Source organism: Spea bombifrons, chromosome 6, assembly GCF_027358695.1.
Source record: "Spea bombifrons isolate aSpeBom1 chromosome 6, aSpeBom1.2.pri, whole genome shotgun sequence".
In the NCBI taxonomy this organism is placed as follows: domain Eukaryota; kingdom Metazoa; phylum Chordata; class Amphibia; order Anura; family Pelobatidae; genus Spea; species Spea bombifrons.
In genome coordinates, this window is record NC_071092.1 from 6,976,844 (window position 1) to 7,000,806 (window position 23,963).

At 43.5% G+C, this 23,963-nt stretch overlaps 1 protein-coding gene across 2 annotated transcripts; it reads left to right on the forward strand.

The window, feature by feature from the left end:
- The first annotated feature begins 4,488 nt into the window (after positions 1-4,488).
- On the forward strand, positions 4,489-22,098 carry MGLL (monoglyceride lipase). Of its 2 annotated transcripts, none has more exons than XM_053469590.1 (8): positions 4,489-4,684; positions 7,396-7,534; positions 11,906-12,012; positions 17,612-17,748; positions 18,104-18,214; positions 18,539-18,628; positions 19,792-20,007; positions 20,908-22,098. In XM_053469590.1, the coding sequence occupies exons 2-8, from the start codon at positions 7,407-7,409 to the stop codon at positions 21,055-21,057; spliced, it is 939 nt and encodes a 312-aa protein (XP_053325565.1). In that variant the 5' UTR covers positions 4,489-4,684; positions 7,396-7,406; the 3' UTR covers positions 21,058-22,098. The 2 variants fall into 2 exon arrangements, with proteins under 2 accessions (XP_053325565.1, XP_053325564.1); XM_053469589.1 differs by having other exon boundaries at positions 4,489-4,652.
- The last annotated feature ends 1,865 nt before the right edge of the window (positions 22,099-23,963 follow it).

A 23,963-nucleotide genomic window follows, 5' to 3' on the forward strand; every position in this document is an offset into this window, starting at 1 on the left:
GATTATGTGAAGAAGGGATATGTCCTCATTATCATATGATGGTATAAGAGGACCAAATGACCAATGTCTGAATGCTCAGAAGATCAAAATATAATTGCTGTTCGAGTTTTTCCGGCTTATCAGTCATCGGATACATTGTGACCATCGCGTTTCGCGCTACAGAAGTCCCTCACAGAAGGATAAGGCTACAGGCCGCATGGGGAGGACTGTCCAGTCCGGCCCTTCTTGCAGGAAAAACTCATAAGAGTTAAAAATTAAGTTTCTGCGATGATATATTTTCACCCAAAACCAAGAGTTAACTTCTAATATTATCCATTTGATCCTACATTATTACACAAGTAAGATGCTCTGCTTTATAAAAATAACACAATTGTATATGGTTTAAGTAAATTATATAAATGCGTAAACTGAACCTTTTTAGGGAAGGAGTTAAAATAATATTAAGATGATATTAAAGTGTCTTAAAAATATTTGGTTAGTGGCGGGGAATACAATCAGATTTGGCCGCTGAGATAAAGCCAGCGCCTGGATGGATTTAATAATGAGGTTTTTTTATTCAGTACCTGATATGCACAATCATAAAAAAAATGAAAAGCGTTTTTTTTTTATAATTTGGTCGTAGCGGAGATTAATTTTGCAATCTCGTCAAGACACGAACGTACCATCAGAGCCAGTACCCCCCCCCGCCAAGCCCAGAGCAGAGGGAGCAGGCATTAGCCTCAATTCTTCTGCATTCATTAACTATGCTTGTGCTAGAACAATATTTTAACTATCCCAATAACAGTGTGTATAGATGTGTATCCAGAAAGCCTGTAACTCTCAGCAATTCATTATTCCATCGTGTCTCCATTTTTGACCTGGTCTCAAGTTACATCAAGGGAGACTCAGACTTACATCGTATGGCCTTCTCATTGGTATCGCTGATCCATATTCCCACAACCACACACCAATCTAGTTGTCATTTCTAAAAGAAAACTTGGACCTTGTGTCTTGAATATAACTCTATTTACATAGGTTGTTTCTATGTATAACTCACACTCAACTTACATCACTTCATCTTACATCAGTTTGAAAGTATAATAGTACAAGACCTTATGTGTGCAAGTGTGCCACTACCAGAAAGCTGACAATTTTCTGGACGGTGTTTTTCTTAACAAAGGATTTGGAGGATTAGAACCTGACACAAAACGCCCCCCCCCCCCCCCCCCGACATTTTATCTGCAGCACCTTTATTTCTAATTTGTTTTCCGTCATTGCTACTAAATTTGGCAATCTGCCTTAATGCTCATTATATACAAAGTAGAAACACCAGCCATGTGTTGCTAGAGTTTTTAACTCTTTATCCTTATTCTGGCGATATTGTTATTTTATACTTAGTAATTCTGCAGGTGGCACATGGGGGACACTTAGTGGTGGCCTCCCCAGGGTTTTTCTGTCAGCAAAATGCACATACGCAGCTAAGGGTTGTTCTTGCCCATTAATATCCATAATAAACTATGACTTGGATTTTTCTTTTACCGGCAGTAAAAACACATGAGGGGAACATCCCAGGACTTCGATCCCCAATTGGTCTTCAGACACTTGGCAGGTGTGTTTTTTTTACATGACTTCCATACAGACTTTTGAATAATGGTTTAGACTAAACCCCCCAATTACAAATCCACCTAGGAGTCGGAGTATTGGGTAATCGGTAATCTGAGTTCAACTCAACCTGACCTAAAGTCAAGAGCTCATCTAGGTCCTTCCGCACCTAGGACAGTCCAAGCAGGTCCTTCGTCAGCTAATGGTATAATGTAGTATACATTACAATAAGCTGCATGTTCTTTGGGTAAGACATAAGGAACTAAAATAGTCTGTAATGTGCTTTAGTTCCGGAGTGGGGAGGCCCTTGAGCCGTGGTTTCCATTGACCTGCGCTGCTCTTACAGATGGTTTTCCTGCAGGTTCCATGGATGGTTCATTGAAAAGGGCTCTTGCCAACTAAAGGCGATGTGTTCTTTGGTGGTGGCATTGGACTCAACGCTAACGCCTTGGATGAGTCCCCAGTGTAGGCATGAGGATGAGGAGCTCAAAAATAGTGAATTTAAAGGGTGCTCACAATGAAGCCTGGTGGAGATAATGCAGACTGAAGCAAACCGAGAAAAAAACTTCCTGCATAAATGTTACAAAACATGTTTCACCGATAGACATCCTGTCTCTTAATTAGCACAAGGCTTCTCCCAACTTCCGCTATCCGTCAAACCACATGATGATTAAAAAACAACTTTCTGACTAATATTGTAAAAATGGCCCAGGCACCTGCTTCTATAAACGTTTTTGTGGCTTTTAGGGCTGTAGAACCCTGTAGAAATTTTTCAGTTTTAAAATATTGTTTTTACAAAAATTCTAAACACTATATTTTTTCCATTTTTTTTAAATAATACCTGATGATATATAAAACGCACCCATACCCAAGTCGTACAATGACTCTGTCAAAGCCTGCCTACCTAAAGGACTTCATTGCCCAGCAGCCGTAAAGCGTGACTGTTTGTCAATTTGGGAGATTGGACATGCCCTGATGATGTGGAACGACACACCAGACAATACCAGGCGGGTTAAACTGCGAAAACATACCACCAATATGACAGATCTCATTGTTTTTCCACTAAAACCGTCTCCCACATCCTCTGCACGGTTATCCACCATGCTGCTTCCTACATACATACTTCCTGGACTTTGATACAGACCATCATTCTTTACCGTGTGTCCTCTTGAAAGAATGACTTTGTTATGGCTGGCCTCGCTACATTTATTTTGGCTACTCTTGACACAAAATACATATCGGTGCATTGACCCCAGGGGAAATATTCCAAAGAATTTCATAGGAGACAAGTAGAGTCAAGTGGACATCTTCATCGGCTTACTGGCTAGAGATAGAGTGCAAGCCTCCGAGACCTCTCAGGTCTTTTATGGGATTTTATGAAACATCGAGTGGACCAAGTGTTCATAGAGTAAGACGTAAGGTCACATAAGCATTCAAGACCTTACACCTGAAGAAGGAACCTCTGAGGTCAGTGGATGTTGGTCCACCAAAAGGTCCACCTCGAATGTCTTTGTAGTATCCGCCATTAAGAAAATGCGGTAGGACTTTTGAGACATCCCTGGAATTTTGGAGGTGACAATCTAGCGATTTCATTTTACCAGCCAAATGAATGGGTCCGTAGGATTATCTTAACATTGTTTTATATGGCGACACCATACTCCGTAGCGCTGTGCAGTTCACCCTAATGACCCAAAAGCAGGAAGAGAAAAAAATATATTTGCGTGATCCACTCTTACTTACTCCCAGTAGCCTCAGCCAAAAGAAAATTAAAGGTTACTTGAGCATCTGTTGGGTAGAGCTCGTTCTTATTGGAAATTATTGGCAAACTTAATTAACCCATTGTATCTGGGAGTTATTGATTGCGACTCGGATGGCAGTTTTATTGTTATTTATGCTTTGACCTTCATTGACCTGTGATGGACCCTGCATGTGATGTAAAATTCCTTGACATACCGGAGAGTGCCAATAATAATAAATCACCAGGAGGCTGGGACATTTAAATAATGACAACGCTATGCCCAAGAGTTTCTGCAGCAGCTGGGAGTCTTCCATTGGCTTTTACCATACTGAACAATTCACAGTTTTTTTTAATCTTTTTTTTTTATTCCCTAAATACGCCAATGATGAGCCATGCTTTAAGAACTTTAATCATAGATGGACATCTACATACATAAGGTCCATAGCATCCGTCCCGGAGAACTGAAGCCAGACTCCGGCAGGATGATACGGATGCATCAATCATTTTATATTCCATTAATAAGCATTTTCCGCTGCCGTGTGCCGTCTTCTTTCTGTAATTAATGTACACGGCTTTCAGGAAGAAGACTCCTGTACATTATTTAACCGCTTGGCTGCCACAAGGGCTACGCCGTAATATCAACATTTTGACACTGAGTTAAACTAGAAGAAAATGTGTAATAAAATAGAATTATTCCATTATTGCTAGTTTTATTGTAAAAGCTGAAATGTTGCAGAATCTGGTAGCACTATATAATCAAAAGGCTAAAAGACAATAGACTACAACTCTTATCATGCTCAGGCAACCTAGTGAATAAATTGCTTCTATACAACACCAAGGCAAGCTACTACGTGTCATCCCTCTCCTCTGCAGCTGCAACTGACACACATTATATACAGTATATATATATATGTATGTAAGTATAAACACACAGAGTCGTACGTCAGTTGAAGCTGTAAATAAATAAAAACACACGGCAGCTTTAAGAGTAGGAGGGGTCAAATGAGGTCACACCCCCTGCAAAGTATAGCCCCGCCCCGGGCCCTTGCTAAGCGAATGGCTCTGCCTGCGGTTTACGCTCATATAGCCACGCTGCGCCACGCCCACTCGGCTTGGTAACCCCGCCCCTCTCTCATCAGCAGCTGCTCTGGGGAACTGGCTGTCAGTGAGGGGAGAGCAGGAGAGCCGCGGACACCCCGGTCGCTGCTCGGTGCTGCTGCAGCGGGATCGGAGCATCACCCGGCCGGCCGGACCCGACACAGCATGCTGCACTGGCACACGAGGCAGGGGAAGCGGCGCTAGGAGATACGGGCATTGCTGGCGCTACTGCTGGGTAAGGCAACACCCTCTACATTGCCTGCTAAGGTAATGCCACTTGCGCTGCTGACATTGACCTTTCATTGGGTGGGCACAGAGATGCTTGCGGGGGCTGGGGATCTGCGCGGTGCCATCGTGCCTACAGCTAAAGGTAGATTTTAACCCTGGGGTACACAAGGCAGTGCCCTCTGATTGGTCAAAAATGAAAGAACTCCCCACCTTCTCAGTAGCTTTGCCCCTTCTGAATCTTGTGTAGGTAAGGTATTGCCCCCTTTAATAATTGGGGGAAGAAAGTACATACCCCTATAGTGCCTGGATAAGGTATTAACCCCCATGGCGTCCCATAAGGTTTTGCCCCTTCCTATCCTTCTGATCTGTGGGTAGACTCTATGTTGCCCTCTCTCTGATGAGAAGACCATGTACAGCCCCATATGATAAATGAGTGTGGGGCTATAGATCTTACTGATCAATAGGCAGACGAGGTTGTATAAAATATATAGGTGGAAAAATGAGTGTTAGCCTATATGACCCAGAGGCCGGGGCGGTGCCCCCCTTTTTGGTAATGTGGCTAGAAATGGCAGAGCTGGCTGTTTTGGGTAAGACTTGGGGAGTAGGTATACAAAGTATCACCGCGCTGACAGTGTACATGTTCCTAGCGCCAAGGTATCGTAATTTGAGGTAACCACCCACGGTGCCCAACTAGGAGCTCAGAGTATATAAGGGGGCCACATATGTTACACACAGGGGTGGTCTATGCGGCTCCATGGGGCAGTTCTCTTCTCTGCTTCCTGGAATTCTCTTCTTGCGATTCCTGCAAATACACAAAAGGCTCCTTTCTTCTCTGAGACCAGAACAGAGAAAGCGGGTTTCATTCTGTACGTTGGGGCAGATAATTCCGTTGTGCATTCTGATTCCAGTGTAGGGAAGGCGTTTTCCAATCAGATTTATGGACGGACAGATCAGTGATCTATTGGTAGTTCTCGATTTTATTCAGCGACTGATCCCTGGGTTAATAATTTGACATTGTAAAGTAATTGATGTAACTTGTATATGAATTCTGCCATTGTCTAGACCTCAACAAAAATACAAAGTTACCATCAATGAACTCTTTGCTGTGCTCCATGGATAGATAGAACTGTGCTTTTGTCTTATCTATTGGTAGATAACAGTGATCTGATAGGATCCATTGACGGATAAAGCAGAAATCTACTGTAATCCATAGGCAGATAAAAGAGAGATCTACTCGAGCCCTTGGTTAGATAAAGCAGAGCTCCACCATAGTCCATGGGTAGATAGAGCTCTACTTCAATCCATTGGCAGATAAAGCTGGGATCTATGCTAATTAATGAGTAGATACAGTAAAGATGGCATCCACTTGGTCTCCAGGTATATTAACAAGCAGTTCGCCACTCTCATCCCTGGAAAGATAATCGGAGATCCATTCCTTGGTAGATAAAAGATTTATTCATTGAAGTTAAACATTGATCTATTCTGACTTATTTGAGAGAAAATAGCGATCCACTGAAACCCATGACTGGATACAAAGCAATAAGGCTGTGATCCACTTTTATACCTAGATAGGCAAAGCATTGATCCACACGAATCCTTGGACTGATAAAGCAGGGATCCACTCTGATCCCTGGACCGATAAAGCAGGGATCCGCACTGATCCCTAGGGACACCTGTAATGGCTCTATCTAATTAGCTGAAAAACAAGGCAATAACCCCACTGATTCATCCGATTCTTCGATGGAAAAGGCGATGCTTTCCTCCCCGGCGAGGCTGATCACTGATCCTCGCTGATCTCTTCTGATACAATCCACGCCATTCACTCGCTTCCTCTGAATTTTATAACCTCACTGCACTTTGAACACTTTTCGGCGTGTTCTTTGTATGTAAATCCGCCTTATAAACACGCCATATAAATAACTTCATATGTAACAAAACAATGTCCCTGTTACACAATTCCTAATCGTCCGGCTGGCCGCAGAATGCATGGGGCGGCCAACACAAGCCAACTATAACTCTTATCACTCCAGCCAGCCAGCCCAGAATCTATTCTGTATAGGAAATCCATCACCCGTAATATGTTTTGCTGAGCATCATGAGAGTTGTAGTCCAACGACTGGCTAATTCTACTCCGATAAGGAGAGAAGTAGACAGCCTGGGCAGTGTGTTGGGAGTGCCACCTGTTCTTTATGATCGCACCTGCCGTATGGAGTGTTTATCTGGTGGGGGGGGTATCGCATGCTAAGCGTAGCCTGAACTAACGGAGGATCAATGGGTTAACCCTTTCAGTGCAGGACAGATGTAGCGGCGTCTCTTTTCCCTCTTGAGACCTGATGGGGGATCGGAAGGCTTTCTCTGAACAATAATATGCTGCTCTCTGGAATAATATGTAGAGGGCAGAATTGCGCAGGACACTCTCAGCAGACACACGGACATTCTCAGCAGACGCACGGACACTCTCAGCAGACGCACGGACATTCTCAGCAAACACACGGACATTCTTTAATTACTGGGGCGATTAACAGTTCAGTAAGGGTTTAGACTTTCTAATCTTTTTCACAGGACCCTGATCTCATAACTTCAGTGTGTAGCTTTAATCTTTTAACCCTTCATGTGCCAGCTGCACCGCCCCCCCCCCGACATGGCTAATGTTGCATACTCGGTTAAAGCAGGGAAGTCATTGCTTGCTTACAGTTGAGCGCATGAATGCACACGTTTAACTTAAATATATCGGTGTATTTGATTTTTAGGCTTCACCCCAATGATGCCTGAAGATAGCTCCCCAAGGGTCAGTCCCCAGGGCGTCCCGTACAAGGATCTGACGCACTTTGTGAACGAAGAGGGACAGAACCTGTATTGCAGATACTGGAAGCCAACAACACCGCCGAGGTATGCCAAGGAACAAAGAAAATTTGGCTGGGGTGTAGAAGCTGCTGTATAAGATTCTTCCTTTAAAACAACCGTAAACCCAAAATACTGAATCCTCTTCCCTGCAGCCTCAGGCTTTGCAGAGTTTATTTAAGAAATGATAAATCGAGAGAGCAAATAACGCCTGCGCTCGCACGGCTTTCACTGCGACACAGAACCATATTCCCCCGGCTCCAAAAAAATCAAATAGTGTGACTGCCCCTTTAATAAAAGCCTTTCAATGACACGGAATGCGTTTGTTTGTAAACATCGGTGACAATGTAACCAGCGAGTAGTTACACTTACCTCTGCGAGTGCTTACAATGCAACATCTCGTACACAAACAATAGACGGGGATCGGGGGGCAATCTGCAGAATCCCCCCCCCAGGTATTTGCATTATAGTTTTGGGCTTTATTTCCTTAAGATCAACCCGAGGTTCAGCTTGGGGACCACTTTAGGGAAAATCCTTGTCTTTTCCTGTCTTTTTCAAGCTCGTACTTAATTATTGGAAAAAGAGCGAATCCAGAGCCCTTTATTAAAGTCAAACATTTTGTTTTTGTCCACCTGGATTATTTTGGGATGATTTATTAGTATCGACGACGTGTAATCCTAATATTTATTCCACGGGAAAGAGACTTCTGTGACTTTTTATAGCCCTGTTTAAATGAACGGCCCAGATTCTCAACATTTGATGGTTTGGTACAAAAACATAATTCCTGGTACTGTTTAACGCCCCGAGCCTTAACATAAATAATTTTAATTTTTAAGTTAAATTTGTTGGGTTTTTTTATTTCTTTTTGGTGGCAACACTTAATTATCATGTGACAAAAAAACAGGCACTGCTACCGACCTGCACACTTCTGGAAATATGCATCAAAATCTAGTTTAGATTCAATTTCCCCTTAAAAACCCGAAAACAAAAAATTATTTGGCAGTTGGCAGCATTCCAGCTGCTGACGCCAACTCTCATCATCAGTAGCCACCAGCTGAAAGTGATAAGGGGTTAAAGTTCATAGGCAGCTGTGTTAACTCTTTCAGGGTCGTAACGCCATCGCGGGATGTCACGCGATACAAACGCTAATTGGGGAGGTCACTGAACTCCTGACCGTGACAGCGGAGGGAGGTTATAGGCTGACTTTATTAACAGTCTTATAATAGAGGACTGGGTTAGGGCCCTTGGGGGCCGTAGACGCGCGACCACACAGTCACCCGCATACATAGCCCGACTTCTGGCGACGTTAGCGGATGAGTGAAGCTCAATTCCATTCGCTGCTATAAGAATAGATATTTATATAGCGCCATCATATTCCGTAGCGCTGTACAATGGGTACGCAGGGCATAACGTAGTAAATAACAGAACATTTCAACTTACAGAAACACGAGGTGACGGGGGACCTGCTCGGGTTTACAATCTAGAAGATATATTTTGGTTGCCCGGGGTTACGGCGATGCTTTTAATAACACGCAGTCTAAGGAACGTTCTATGTATGTGAAAATGATCTTTATGACTCGACGTTCTGATGAGTCTCTTTTCACACTTGATAAAGGGTAGATCGGTGGCCAAGTAGCTGTTTAATAGTGAATATAAACCCTTGCGGGGCGTGATATAAAATCCCTGAGTGACGCCTCAATTCCTTATTATTGGGATAAAAAAAGAGAGTGGAAGATAAATGGAACAGCCTCCCAGCAGAAGTGGTAAAGGCTAATACAGTGAATCTAAGATGAGACTGATTAAGCGTTGTGTTTTTACAGCAGGCAGCCTGGATGGGGGGGAATAGTTCTCATCTGCCGTCACATTCTATGTGTTTTTAAAGACCTTAAAGTAAACAGGACATGCGCGGCTGGAAAGGACCGTCTCGCACACAGGCCTGGGTCTGTCTCGCACACAGGCCCTGAGTCTGTCTCTCGCGATGACACTCGGCGCTCTCTCAAGGTCGCTCATAAACCCCATTGCCGGTGACATTTCTGAGCGGCGTGACAGCCGTGTTTACGCAGAGATGCGGCGGGGTGAATCATGGATGACTTTGGCAGACATTTCAATCTGTCGTGTGTGGCGATAATACGAGGGCACAGAGTTCCAGCCGCTGCCGCAATCTGCCAAAAGCTCACTTTATTTATGTTTAATTTCCTACTATGAATAAGGACAAAGCCATCTGAACAGCCCTACGTTACTCGGGCTCTGGGGGGCCCTTCCATGCATCCACCAACACTATGTATCCTAAGTGTTTCAGGGATGAAGTGGTTAATCTTATTTTATAGGCACTAGCTGCTGAATGAATCGATATGTCTTTAACCCGACCTTTAATAATCATACCTGGGAACTCTCGTGGAGTGACCCTGAGTTAGAATATTTTGCCCCAATCTCAAGGTTAGGGGCAGATTCTCGGGTCACGCAGTCTACTCCTTCCTTTTCTCCCCCCACTCTGATCATATATAACACTCCCCATTGGTTCTTTTGCCCCTAGTATGTTATGGCTGATATCCCTGCTTGAATACAGGTGACTCAATCAAGTGTATCTTTTAAGTAATGACAGGTCGTCGTTTCCACGAGCGCGGGTGTCTTATTAACCCATTTGGCCGAGTCACTACATAGAATTTTCACAATGGGCTCCTAAAGGGTTAATACTTAGGGTCTAGGGGTCAGGTATGGGAATGAGGAAGTGGGTAAGGCTCGGTGTATATACAGCACTAGCCAGAAAACGTAAAATAACCCCTTAACTGCCAGAATGTAACACATTATGTTGCAGTGTGCTGCATTCACCTATGGCAGACAGATGGTTAACACGTAATATATAGAGGTATAAAATAATATCGCGTTATTAACTGCAGATGACGGAGGATATGGCAGAACTTACTTTAATAATGCATACCCCCCCCTTCCCCCGTAATGCGAAATGACCACAGAAGTCCCGTTTTGTTTTGGGGGGTTAAATGGGGGCTTACAAAATGTTACAGGACCTTCCTGTCTATTAATAGACGTTTCTGGGAATAATATGTTTTATTTACACAGTTTGATTTGTAAACATTTACTTTTGTTTATAAACACATTATTGTGGTTTTTAGGGCTGTAGAACCCTGCGATCCCCTCATACCCAGCAAACATTTCGAGCTCCTAGAAAAGAGGGGCATCAGGGGAGGAGACGGGGGATTTGGGTACCAAATGTCCTAAATGTGGATATATATATATAATTTTTTTTTTTTTATTATATTTTCTATGAATGGTTTTATATTTAGTTGCACTAACCTGGTAGATTTTAGCTCTATAATGTAATCTGTAAAACATGACTTTTTCTTGAATTTGCAAACTGGCAAAGTCCCTTTTTTTTTTTTCTTTTTTTTTTTTTTTCTTTTTATTATTTTAGATTTGTATGGATCATTCAGCCGCTTTGGCACTAATGTGTCCTATACGTTACTCTATAGAGCCGCAGAATATACCGACATTTTTGAAATTCCTTAAGCGTGTGACCTTAGCGCGTCCCGCTCCGCGTACCTGCTGTACCTGCCGTCTGTATATTATTTCACGCCCTAATCAGTAACTTATTTCTGCACCCAGATAGAAAAAACAAGACTTTGCGGAAATATCCTCTACGCGTCCCGAATTACAACGTGGTGGGCTAACGTGGTGGGTTTTTTCATTAGATCAAAAAGACATCTGCTTCTCATGAGTACGGAGGGGGTCATCCCTTAAATTCCCCAAAAAAATAGAGCCAGCTGTCAGGAATGTGGCTGGCGTAAGAAAAAAAAAATTGGAATCCAGAAAATGACCATTTATGGTTAAAATGCTTGTCCCACCTGGTCAGAGGATTACTGGAAAGTGAGCTATAAGACAAATAATGTCATTTTTATTGGCTCTGCCCATCACCACACCCCTGTCCAGCCCCTTTCTGCTTATTCCACACCCACCTTTCCTCTAGATCCCACCCATCTGCTCTGCGATCCCTTGGATCTTTTTAATGTATTTTGTAACGTTATACGATGGAGGGAACTTTAAAAAAGTTTTTTTTAAAATATTTTAATGAGCTTCTAAAATAAATGTATGCGCATGAGAGGGGATGTGATAGAAACACTTAAAGGGAATTAACAAGATTTAACAAGAACTAGAGCTTCAGATGTAATGTAAGGAAGTGTTACTGAGAGAGTAGTAGATAAGTGGCACAGCCTCCCAGCAGAAGTGGTAGATGTTAATACAGTGAGGGAATTTTAACATGCATGAGCATATGGCATCTAAGACGACTGATTAAGGTTCGAGTCTTTACAGCGGCAGAAACGGGCGACTAGATGGGGGCCGAATGGGGCCGATCAGATGTTTAAAGTGGCAGTGCTGATATTGTTCTCTGTGTTTAATTTTCAGGGCTCTGGTGTTTATTTCACACGGCGCCGGGGAGCACTGCTGCCGGTACGATGACTTGGCGCAAATCCTGACCGGCTTGAACATCTCCGTGTTTTCCCACGATCACGGTGAGTGGCCGCCGGCCCGGCAGGAGCCCCCGCTGATTCTGTCAGCCGACAGGCGCGTTTTTTTTTTGTTGTATTTCTGATTCTATTTCTGGGGCCTGATGGTTTGATTCGTTTTGTGACTCCGGCGGATGTTGCTAAGTAAAATGTCGCCGGTTTGTGTAACTATGCAATTTTGTTGGCGAAGGAATTATTTCCCAGCCCCCCCCCCCTGACTGCAGCGACGCTTTCCTTCCTATCAATCCCAATAAACGCGTTCTGTATTAATAGATTTTTAGTGATTGGGATGCAGGAGAGGGAAGTAACCGCCATGCGCGGCGTCTCTCTATCAGAGGGGTCCCGGGATATTCTCCCACGTGCTTGGAGAGTTGGGAGGCATGGTGACGGCGGGTCTGTGACAGCGGGTCTGTGGCAGCGGGTCTGTGGCATGGCGTGAACGTTCTTCCAGATGGTTGTAGAGCATGAAGACTCCAGACTCGCCTGACTCTGTGGTGATTGTGTGACCGGGGGGGGGGGGGTTTGGGGTCTCGGCGTAGATCTGTCTGCCTGTTTTTTTCCTGCTTGTCCTCGTCTTAGATTCAGGCGCCAAATGCCAATCCCACGCATTGCGTTAACGTCTACCACACCTGCTGGGAGGCTGTTCCACTTATCCACCACCCTCTCAATATAGTATACAATACTGGGATATACCAGCTTAATTTTGATCAGCCGTCTCATTCGGAGAGTAAAACGCGAGCGGCCGATGTATGTATTGTATGTATTTAGGCGTGTTGCTGTGCACGTGTGTACTTATGAAGGATGATGGTGGCCATCATGTCAATGACTGAGACGTCTTTGTTGTATGGAGTGCTACGCTTGAGTAACAATGAACTCGCACCTGGGTATGACACACACTCACACTCTTTCCTAATCCCGGCGAGCGTCGCCGCACCCCTGTGTATCGCTCACACGCCCAACGTAATTAAACCAAAGCCACTGAGGTCGTTCTCCGGCGATTCCATTCCCTGTACTCGGCAGGAAGACCCCGAGGTGAAGCCGGCAGCCCCCTCAACCCCGGGGACGGCGGTGGAAGCCATCAGATATCCCCCAAGGGGAGCGAGGGGTCCGCTGCGCCCCACCGGTGATATATTTACCTTCGGCATCCCAAATAGAAGGCGTGATATCCCGTTGTGCCACGGATCGCCTTTTAATAAAGTCTTTGGAGGCTGTGCTGAGCCGGTACACCCTCCATAGTGTAAATACCGGGGGGGGGGCTTGATCACTGCGGCCCACCTCTGGGTGTACGGTGTTTGCCATCATAGATCTATAAAGGACTTCTGTGCTCCTCTAATGCCAAAAGTATTATGAGCCCCCAATGTCTCCGGGACCTCGTTATCATGTATCAATTTAACCAAAATATTAACAATTACATGAACAGACAGGACAGGCCGGTACGGGTGAGTGGAGCGAGCCCTGATCCTGTGAGCTTACAGTCCATTTGGAGTTTGAGAGGCAATAAGGCAGAAGGCGAGGGGCTGTTTGGACGGGGATGGTTGGCAGTGAAATCCGTCTCTTCTCTCTCACGTGGCATCGTAGACCCTGCTGTGTTATAAATGGGCACGGCAGTCTCCCGCTCGCGAGGAAAGGGTTATTCTTCCTGTCCTCTCCGCGTTTCCTCAAATTGCTTCTATATTTGTAGAGACGAGCGAGCGCGCTGCATATTGATGAGCTGATCGCAGGTTTGCTACCCGCTGGGGAGCAGCGAGCGGGGAATGTTTGACCCGACTGCCACCAATACGCAGCGCAGGGACACGGGAGGGGGGCGTCTTGTGGTTTATGTATCCGCTATGATTTATGTATTCCGTTTTAAGTGAAAAACTCCCTATTAATCACCGGGAAAGACCGATTACAATTAAATAATAATTGCTTTGGAACGTTGCCCATCGTTTAACAATGCGAGGGAGACAGCTGAAGGCTTCTCATGAGGTTTTGCCAGAACGTGGAATTCTCACGGCGCTGCCGGTAGATCCTTAGAGGGTCACAATGTTATTAGTTAAGGAACCTCTCCAGTGGATTTAATCTTCCCCGTCTATATTGTGCCACGATCGATGAGGTCTAGCCGCCGTAGCAGTGGTATATTCATGGGGTCCCTGCCCTACACCTAACCAGGGAAAGCCCCTCCATTTACCTCCTCACCAGGACTTGTCTCATGCTCTGAGCCTCGGGGCATGCGGACATGAGTTGGCCTAGGCCAGAAGATACGGTTTCACCATTGGACCATTGGACTCAATCAACTGGTGATCAAGGTTAGGGACAGTGAGACGGGGCCCCTGTGTCTGCATTCATCCCTAGATACGTATCCCTAGGCTAAAGGGGGGACCTTCCGTTCTTTCTTTGTAGACACCATTGATGATGGCCAATGATTATAGATGAAACCGATGACATTTACCACCAGTGTCTACCATGTTTATGTCTCGAAAAACTTTGAATTCTCTTCATTTCCATTTTTTTCTACTTCTGCAAGTCCGGATCCTGAACCCACCGCTGGTTTTTGCTGAAATATTCCTTCATGATCTAACTGAAATGTCTCCTTTACTAGTAGAACCTTAGGGTTGGTGTGTATCGTTTTGGAGGCAGTCATCCACAGCAGCTCCGTGGTGTTATAACGCCCTGGATATTACGTGAGCAGATGGTACCGGGCCGCATGGACAGGTCACGTTGGCTTTCCTCCCCAACTTGTGTACGTTTCATAGCCAACGCGCGGCGCACAAGCGGCCATACGCAGCGGGGAATACGGAAGGAATCGTACCCTCCATCCAGCCATCCAACAGAGAAAATCCTGCTCCTGGCACCGCTATTTTATTTACTAAACTGACATGCAGCTTGGCAGCGCCGGCGGAGAACCCGCGAGGGTTGCGGTTGGATTTGCCAGCTTGTTTGCATGAAGAGGAGGACAGATTTGGTCTAGCCATTCCGTGGATCACATTTAACTTGGTTTTGGCCAAGACGGCTACGAAGCCCACCGTGATATGACATTCACCAAATGCTCCATCTTTTATTTTACATTTTCTACGCCTAAAACAAATGACTGGAGAACCAACTTCTCTTCTTCTCGTTCCCTTCCACCTACTTTGCAAGCAGGGTTATATTTCTTAAAGCTGGCTGGAATCTAACATTTTGGGGCATCACGGATCTGAAGAAAAATGTAGAAAATGGGCTATTAATCTTCAGGTCTCGAGACTCTACATATTCCTACTTTTACTGATACACCTGTGTTCAAGTAGAGCTGTCCAGAAATCCAGCTCTGTCTGCGGGTCTCAAGGCCTTAGAAGAACAAGATGGAGGATTTGATCAGGTTAAAAATACATTAGAAAAACTTGGCTTTCAGTACTTAATGTTGCCAAAAAGTATAAAAAATTCCCAATTTTCTTGCAGGAAGAAATTACAGTTTAATGACTTTTTTTTCTAAATCGCAAACTATGTTATATTAGGATTTCTCACGTCTGCAACGTAAGCGGCTTGGCTTCCATGCCAAAAAAAAAAAAAAATCTATCCCGATTCCTTTGTTTGTAAAAAAAAAAAAAAAAAAAAAAACATTTTGGGCTGTTATTGGTTAATTATATCTCCGGTAGGCGAGTCAGAATCCATTAAAAGTCGCATCCATACACAGCTGTCATGTAATTAACACAAAAATCTTATGACTCCCGGAACAGATGGATCCAGCTTGTTTTTAATTTTAATTTTTTATTTTTTAGAATAATCTATAAACAGTAAAAATAAATAGAGAGGAAAAAAAAATACCCCGGCGTTCCAAAGATATATTTAATTACAATATAAAATGAGTACGGCCCAGGCGCGGCAGGTGAGCGCTGAAGTGAGCGGAACTAAACGATCGACGCGCGTTTGCAAAAAGTGAAGTAATGTGCTAATAAGATTTTTAATTGAAAATACAAAAAAAAAATGTTCCTTTGAAGAGCAGCTGATTCTAAAGCTCGTCTTTTGATCTCCCGATGCCTTGATTTCGATTTATTTTTTTCTATTAATAATGTGATTGCGTTGAATTACCTCCAATCATTCAAAAGGGACGGGAGAAAAGGGTACGGAGAGTTCAGCCGTTTTTGATTTTTCTATAAAAGGGATTAAATAAAGGATCGGAGGATTTGCTGATTTCTAGATAAATCCTCTCTGGGTTTCCAATGAGGAAGTCCTATCATGATTCAATAGTAAAGGCATGGGGCCGGCGGGTGATTCCGCCGTGGTCCTGGGAGAGGGTCCAGAAGATCCTACGATGTATGCCCCGGGGGGGGGGTGCAGATCATCTTTTGGGGAGATCAGAGATCTGTCATGTAACCGGCCCATTTAGACAGCACAATAACTATTTATTCGGAGCTTTATCTCTTCCCCACTGCGTGCCGTTCTACGGTAGAGAGACCCTCCGAATGACATCAGGCTTAGAGCCCGAGACCACTGGCCAGAACTCCAACAACGGTCCTCATAATGAGCTGTCCTGATATTTAAAGCAGAATTATGAAAGTAGCCTAAATTATCCTCATTCTCTCCCGGACGGGCTAGGAATATGTGGATATTGTGTAGTTTGGAGTCATGCTTTGCCAGGGTTATAATCTGAATCTAGACAGTTGGCAACTATACACATAAGTATAAATCTTTTGCCAACTTCCAACTTTTTTTTTATTGAATACCGTTTTTATATGAATATATCCCATATAAATAATTTGAGCCCCCCCATTTCCTTTAGATTCTGGTAAACCAGGATATAAAGATAATTTTCAGGCATATTATTGAGGTGACGCGGTCAGGATTTGAAATGCTTTTTTTTCCCTCTTAATTCATCTACGTGCCAATGAATGAATGAAAAGCGTGTGAATGCCACACACCGCAGTTAAAGGGATACTTATTAGAGCTTTCCGAATAACTAAACATATTCTCCGTTCAACAAAAAAACCTAAAGTGTGTGCTTTTTGTATGTTAATCATATTCAGTGTTTTGGAGCTATTTCATTCAATCGTTAACCGCATGGAAGCTGAGATCAGTGGCAGCCTGTGGCAGGACCAGCATTATCTAATTATTTTCCCGTCTTTCTCCTCCCCAGCCTTACAAACCCAAATTTAAGGTCTCTGCCCCTGTGTATACTGTATGCTAATATATATATTATTATATATACATTACTTTTAACCTGTATACACAACTATATTGGTTCGTTTGGTGTTCTGAACTGTAAAAAAGCAAAATGTTAACTTCAAAGCGCCCGTCATGTATTAATTAACAAGAGCTAATTGTAGCTCGTTAGAGAAGCTGCAGGTGTAAGATTTTCCACTGAATATTTGCCGAAGATAAGTTGTCAAAACTTTTATCACAAAAGTGGAACGGTAACGACATTTGAATATAACCCGCTATCTGCTGTGAACGGTTTATGGGCAGAGATGACTCTGCATCGTTCAGCACATCTATGTAAAAAAAAAATAGCAATTTTACGTATCTTTGCGTTATTTTAAAAAAAAAACTGTTAGGTGCTATTGGATTCTTATTTTCACTCGCTACATTGTATACTTTAAGGGTTTACATCTACTTTAAGTATATTCTATTCTATTTCTTCTCTACGCAGTTGGTCATGGTCAGAGCGAGGGGGAGAGGATGATTGTGTCCGACTTCAACGTCTATGTCAGGGATGGCTTACAGCATGTGGACCTCATGAAGAAAGAGCACCCCGACCTTCCCATGTTTATCATCGGACACTCCATGGTAAGCGGCACAATGTAAACCTTCTGATACTCCAAATGTGAAGATGCTGGTGGGTTCTTATGGGCAGGCTAAGAAAAAACGAAGACCTTCTCTAAAGTGCTGTGATTACCACCAAGATGGCATTTCAAGGGGCAGATTGGGGCAAAATGTTACTTTGGGGGAATGTTATCCAATAAAAGCTATATTTTAACCCACGAAAATGTGTCAACTCTATCAGTGACTATTCTGATGCTGGTTATTTAGAAAAATGCCAGCACGGCAGTAGAAAAGACTGGGGTGTTAAGGAAGCCATGGCGTTCTTCTCTGACTGTAGGATTACGGATATTAGGAAGTTCTCTTGTCTTCTGCTTCTCAGGGAGGCGCCATATCCATCCTCATGGCCAGCGAAAGACCTGCTGACTTCTCAGGTGTCATCTTAATATCTCCATTAGTCTTACCCAACCCTGAGTCGGCAACATCATTCAAGGTAAGCGTTTTGTCCTTCTTTTCTAGGAGCTCAGAATGTTTCCCGGGTATCACAGGGTTCCACAGCCCTTAAACTTTACACGTGTAAACAAATGTATTCAGTGTTGTCTTCATGTTTACTAAATTATGTCCCTTTCAATAAAAATAGATGGTCTGTGCAGATTGACTTTCCCAGATTAGTCTGTTTTCTGGGCTCCTACAGCCTCTGTCAGTTCCTTTCAAAGTCTGGCTTACCAACTCTGCTCAAGAGATAGAAAAGACATGTTTTGTGTTCTGTTTATTTAAACAATTCTGCATTTTTATATAATTTTTTTCCTCTTGGCAGGTTTTTGCAGCAAAAATATTGAACCATGTTCTCCCCAACTTTTCCCTGGGCTGTATCGACCCGAATTTTGTATCTCGGAATAAGAAAGAGGTAAGCGCAGCGAGGGATTTTGTAGGAAATAACGAGAAGGAAGGTTTTTTTTTCCTTAAAATGATAAACGTCTAGTACATTTAGGGCTTTACAAAGACTTATTTTGCCTCTACACAGCGAGAATAAATGTTTGATTTAGTTGTCCGGTAAGAATGGGACTGGAGATGGTGGGAAAAAGATGGCGGCACAGTTTGCCAATCCTAAGGGCACTTGGCCAGTCTTGTCCACTTATTATCTTATGGACTATAAATATAATATGAGTTATTATGATATGAAATATAATTTACATTTTGCCCTGGTAATCGGAATAATTAAGTAATTTGGCCTGCGTGACAGACATTCGAGAGTGTCCATTATGTAGTCTTGTTTACGGGTTGGCTCGTGGACTTTGCCTCAAGTCTTTGGATTTGAATTTAGTTTTTATTTTCATCATGTATAATCTTTGTACAGCACTGCTGAATACGAAGGCGCTATATAAATCAATAACTAATACGCGGACTATATGATATGAAGTCACATGGTAAATGCCTCCTCGGGTCACGGTTCCTTCTGTAAACTAAGCTGACAAAGCTCCAGTTTTGTATAGGAAAAAAAAAACACCCGCTGCTCGGTTGACCCCTTAAATTAAAGAGATGCTTGAGTCTTCCTGGAGACAAAAGGCCTCGGAGGAAATATGGCTTCCCAAGGTCAAAGGGTCGGACAATTTCCCAGAGTGCTGCACTTCTCAATTCAACCACAAGTTAAAGGTTAACCTTTCCATGGGAGAATTCACATGGCTGTTCATATAAACCCAAATCCCATAAAAATAAACTTTTTTTACCAGAGCTTATTAACCCCTGAATTCTTCCTTCCAAAAAAAAGATTTCACAGACTCGTAGCCGCTTGCGGCAGCTGATGGAACATGGTAGCGGAATGTTACATTATTCGCCCATCTCTGTTTATTCCAAATCTTTATACGCGACACCACCGGTTACACGGGCGGTAGATCGATCTCAGCCGTTTATATGATTTCACGCCGCGTTACGTCTTCGAAGCGTTTTTAACATTTTCAGCTACGGCGCGTATTACAGATAATTTAGTTTCTTAATGAAATGATTTACCCCCCGAAGCCCTTTGCTGTTATAAAGAGCGGTGGTAATAATAACGTGGGCCGTTTGCCGTAGGTTGAGTCCTATGTGACGGATCCTCTGGTTTATCATGGCGGAATGAAGGTTTCCTTTGGAGTGCAGTTGCTGAACGCCACGTCCCGGGTGGAGAGAGCGCTCCCTAATTTCAAGCTCCCATTACTGTTATTCCACGGCACGGCAGACAAACTCTGTGACATCAGAGGATCCCACCTGATGATGGACACGGTCCCCAGTGAAGACAAGACGCTTAAGGTAACCAGAATCGTATTATCTCACCCGCAAAACCAAACATAACCAAAAACGCCAAAGTTATAATGTTTTGGTTTGATGCAGAAGAGCAGAGAACTTACATAAAGTTTAGCAGGGCCATCAGCGCCATCTTTCCTAGGTGGACTTCAGTAACTGACATGATGTCATAGGCGCTCTATGGGAAGCCAGAGTTTTGTTACAAATGTAGAAGCTTCAGCGCTGATGCTTCAGTAGCTATAAGGAAGCAGAAGGAGACCCCCAATGATTGCCCCTCCAGACTGACATAAGCCCTGTAAAGACAGGAGGGGACAGGGAGAGCAAAGAACCGGTGACAACAGGGGTGGGGGGTCCCAAAATTCTCCTAACATGAACTTCCCTCTTCACATAGTAACAGTTCTGTTCCCATTGTTCTGTACGTTGTTACTCGGATTAAGTTAATCCTCTGTTGGCATCTTAAATACAATAAAAGGCGCTGCACTCCTTTAAGAAATGGAGCACCGCGATATGACATCATCACGTATGACTACATAGACATATTTATCAAAATGATTTTCTTTACACAGCTGTTAGCGCAGTATGACTTTATATGCGGAATATTGTGTATATGTGATGTCACCAATGTTGGCTTCCAATACATTTTAACCCCTTGAGTCCTTGAGGGGCTCCATTTTCCATTGAGGTCAGAGGGGCTTAGATCCCCGCCACATACAGGGGAAGCTTTTAACCGTGGGCTGTGAGGAATATATAATATATATTGTTAGCCATTTTCTACCGGGATGATGAAATGTAGGATTTGGGAAGTTGGTTCCACTTCAGCCATTATATGTATTTTAATATGAAAGCTTTTTACGGACAGATATTCTGAGGAGACAGCAGTTTATCGTGTATGTGCTTCTTGTACAGGTCTATGACACCGGATTCCATGCTCTGCACAAAGAGTTGCCAGAGGTGACCAGCTCTGTGTTCCAAGAAATCGAAAACTGGCTTCTTCAAAGGATAGAAAGACCAGAATCAGCGTCGGCCCCAAACCCACCGGAAACTGGGAGCACCTAGAAAGTTGCCATTTTATACCTGTACCAAGGTCATCATCCACTCACCTGGGCCGCTTACCCTGGTTGGCTTCCATCTCAGTTCTGCCTCTTTCTTTCAGATCTACCACCTTCTTTTGGTGGAGCCAACACCATGACCGATCCCCGCTGAGGTAAGCCTCTACCCGGAAGAACCTCAAAACGCAATGAAACTTAAACTCCGCTGAAGACCAATTCACTTCTCCGCATTTTGAGAAAGCACAAGGAGTCGCGCAACACAATGCAACGGGAGGAAATCCCAAACCCAACCGAGGAGGAAGCACAACAACAACAACAACAACAAAAAAAAATGAAACCTCAGAACTGGAAACCTCGTAAAGTCAGGTGAAATTGGGCATTACAATTCTCAGCAATAATTTTATGAATCAGACCCTGGTCCCAGAAGCATCGCCAAACAATCTGAGCTGATCGGACCCAGGAAAAAAAAAAAAAGCGTGTATTTTTAGATCGAAATCAAGGAAAAACAAAGCAATACAAAAAAAAAAGGCACAAAAAGCAGTCTGAGTTTGTGACGTATTTGAAAAACTTTTCATCGTTTGAGAAAAGGTGCAAAAAGGATTTTACAAACAAATCACTAGACGGAATCCATGTAAATATTCCCCGTTCTTCTATTTTAATAGATTTTATTACATAGTATATAAATAATACTGTTTAATATGTTAATATATTTACTGCTTGAATGGTGATTCAGGAATGGTGTTTTTTGTTTGTTTGTTTTTTTAAATATTTCACACCTTTATTCAGAAATAATGAAATTTGTGGCCTTTAATCTGGTAATCTCCGGTGTGTTTTAAGTTTATGAACGCTGTGATGCGTAGAGCAAGCCATGGCAAAACTTTGGTTTCCGCGTCGACAAAGAAAAGGTCAACGCAGACGTCGCCCGCCGTGATTACTGTCGGTTTAATGACTGTTTTTTGCTTCAATTTGTAGCTCGGTATACAATGTGTTAATTTTGATCCTTTCATTAAACCTCAACAGCTATAAACAGTTGAGGGCGTGAAGACAACGCGATCCCAGTGTTCTAAATCCTTTTTGGTCCAGTTTCGTAGAACATGTGAATGAGATTTAAAGGTGCAAGAATGTTTGGTTAGGGGAATGAATGATGACACCATATGGTAACTGTAGCATCTAATCAAGGTTTTGGGTGGGTTTACAATGAATATTAGAATAATGGTTACTATTTGCGTGATAGGAAAGTGACACAGAGGACATTCAGAGTGACTCGGATAGAGGGCCAGGTAAAATTGACACAAGAGATTGGGAGCGGTGATCTCTTGTGTCATTTGAGTTGATAGAGAGGTGGGAGATGTAGACCGGACAGAAAGACCCCTCTCTTTCACGTGGGTGTATAGAAAACTGTCGCCAAAGGCTCATGCCCAGCCAAGGTCAAGAAATGCCTTCGTTTTGGGGACAGGGGTAATATTTGAAGGACGGATCTGTCTATCCAAGGGCACCGTTCTTGACCTTGGCATGCAGGGGGGATCAGTGACTTTGATGGCTTATAGAGCAGACTGGGAACAAACGCCTGGGGGGTACATGGGTGGCAGCCAAGTGTCCTGGTGCCTCTCTTGTTCAAAAGATCACCACTGCTCTCAATTATGTTTTAAGTGTATAAAATCTTATTGCATCTCAGGTGAGTCCACCTGTACCAGATCCGCTCCAGATCTCAAGGACGTGTCACGTTCTTACTGTATTCAGAAAGGCGAGTAACTGTTAGTGATACTTAATAGAAAACATTCCCCGTGATCATTTGTCCCATAATCAGCATTCCATAAGAACCTCAATACAGAGTCTCTTCACTAAACCGATCCCTACCCAACGCCAACGTTAGAAGAGGACCTCTTGGAGACCTTGGACGTATTTTTTTTTTTATGAGTTCGTCTTCGAAGCTGTGTTTGCTCAGCGGGAGGTTAACCTGTTAGGATGAATGCAAGCTTCAGTACATTAACAGCCAGACGGCCATATGCCAGCGTGACTCTAGAATGATATTTCGGCGTGAGATCGGAAGAGCGAGGAGCAGGAAGAGAAAATGACAAATGAAATGAGCGATTTGATCTCGTTTTGGACGGTTACACCGAGGTTCTTGTTCCGTTCTCCCTGCATCCCTCTGGACGCTTCATTGGCATCAGTAAGATAATTCAGGTGCTTTATGAAAAATGCATTCCGCTCGGATTCTCTGGCAGGGATCCCTCTTTAGCTATGCAGCCTAGCGATGAAACATTTAAGAGGTCTCGTTATGAATAATTCATTGTGCTGGGTTCTTCTGAGAGCTCTAATGTAACCTGAAAATGTGTTTTCTGTGACAGATCGGCCCTCAAATGTTTTATTTCATTGCTGGGCCGTTGAAGTTAGAGGGAACAAAGTTAATTGTGTCGACTTATGCTCTCTCCATCATCCCTTCAACTCGGTATATGTAGCTTTCACAGTAAAAAAATTCTATTAACCCGTCAAACCTTCCGAGCGGTTATATCGCCAATCCGGTTCATAAATAAATCAGGAGGGAAGAGAATATTATGTCAAAAAAAAATATATATATTCTTGAGAATAAGAGCCGTTTTTGATGTGCCCCCCCACCCCAATACTTTGTAATATTTTGTAGCTCCTTTATTGATCTCTTTTCGCTCATCATCTGCCAAATGTAGCTTTTTTGGCACAGAAAGGTCGAGGCGTCTGCCAAACAGGTCTGGTCCCTGATTTCCAAAGTGTTTCTTCACCAGTCGTAACTAGACTGACCTTGAGCTCTGCGAATGTCGAGGTGACCCACAACTCAACGCTTAGTCAGTAGAGCCCATCGTGTATCTGGAATCGGGGAGAAACGAGAGATCTGGAGCAGGCGCGCGTTAATAATCCGGTATCGCAGGCACTTTCTTC

Coding starts and splice junctions, on each gene's coding strand:
- MGLL (XM_053469590.1), top strand. CDS start 7,407: ATGATGCCTGAAGATAGCTCCCCAAGGGTCAGTCCCCAGGGCGTCCCG. Junction 17,749..18,103: donor TTATCATCGGACACTCCATG/GTAAGCGGCACA, acceptor TCTGCTTCTCAG/GGAGGCGCCATATCCATCCT. Junction 18,215..18,538: donor AGTCGGCAACATCATTCAAG/GTAAGCGTTTTG, acceptor TCCTCTTGGCAG/GTTTTTGCAGCAAAAATATT.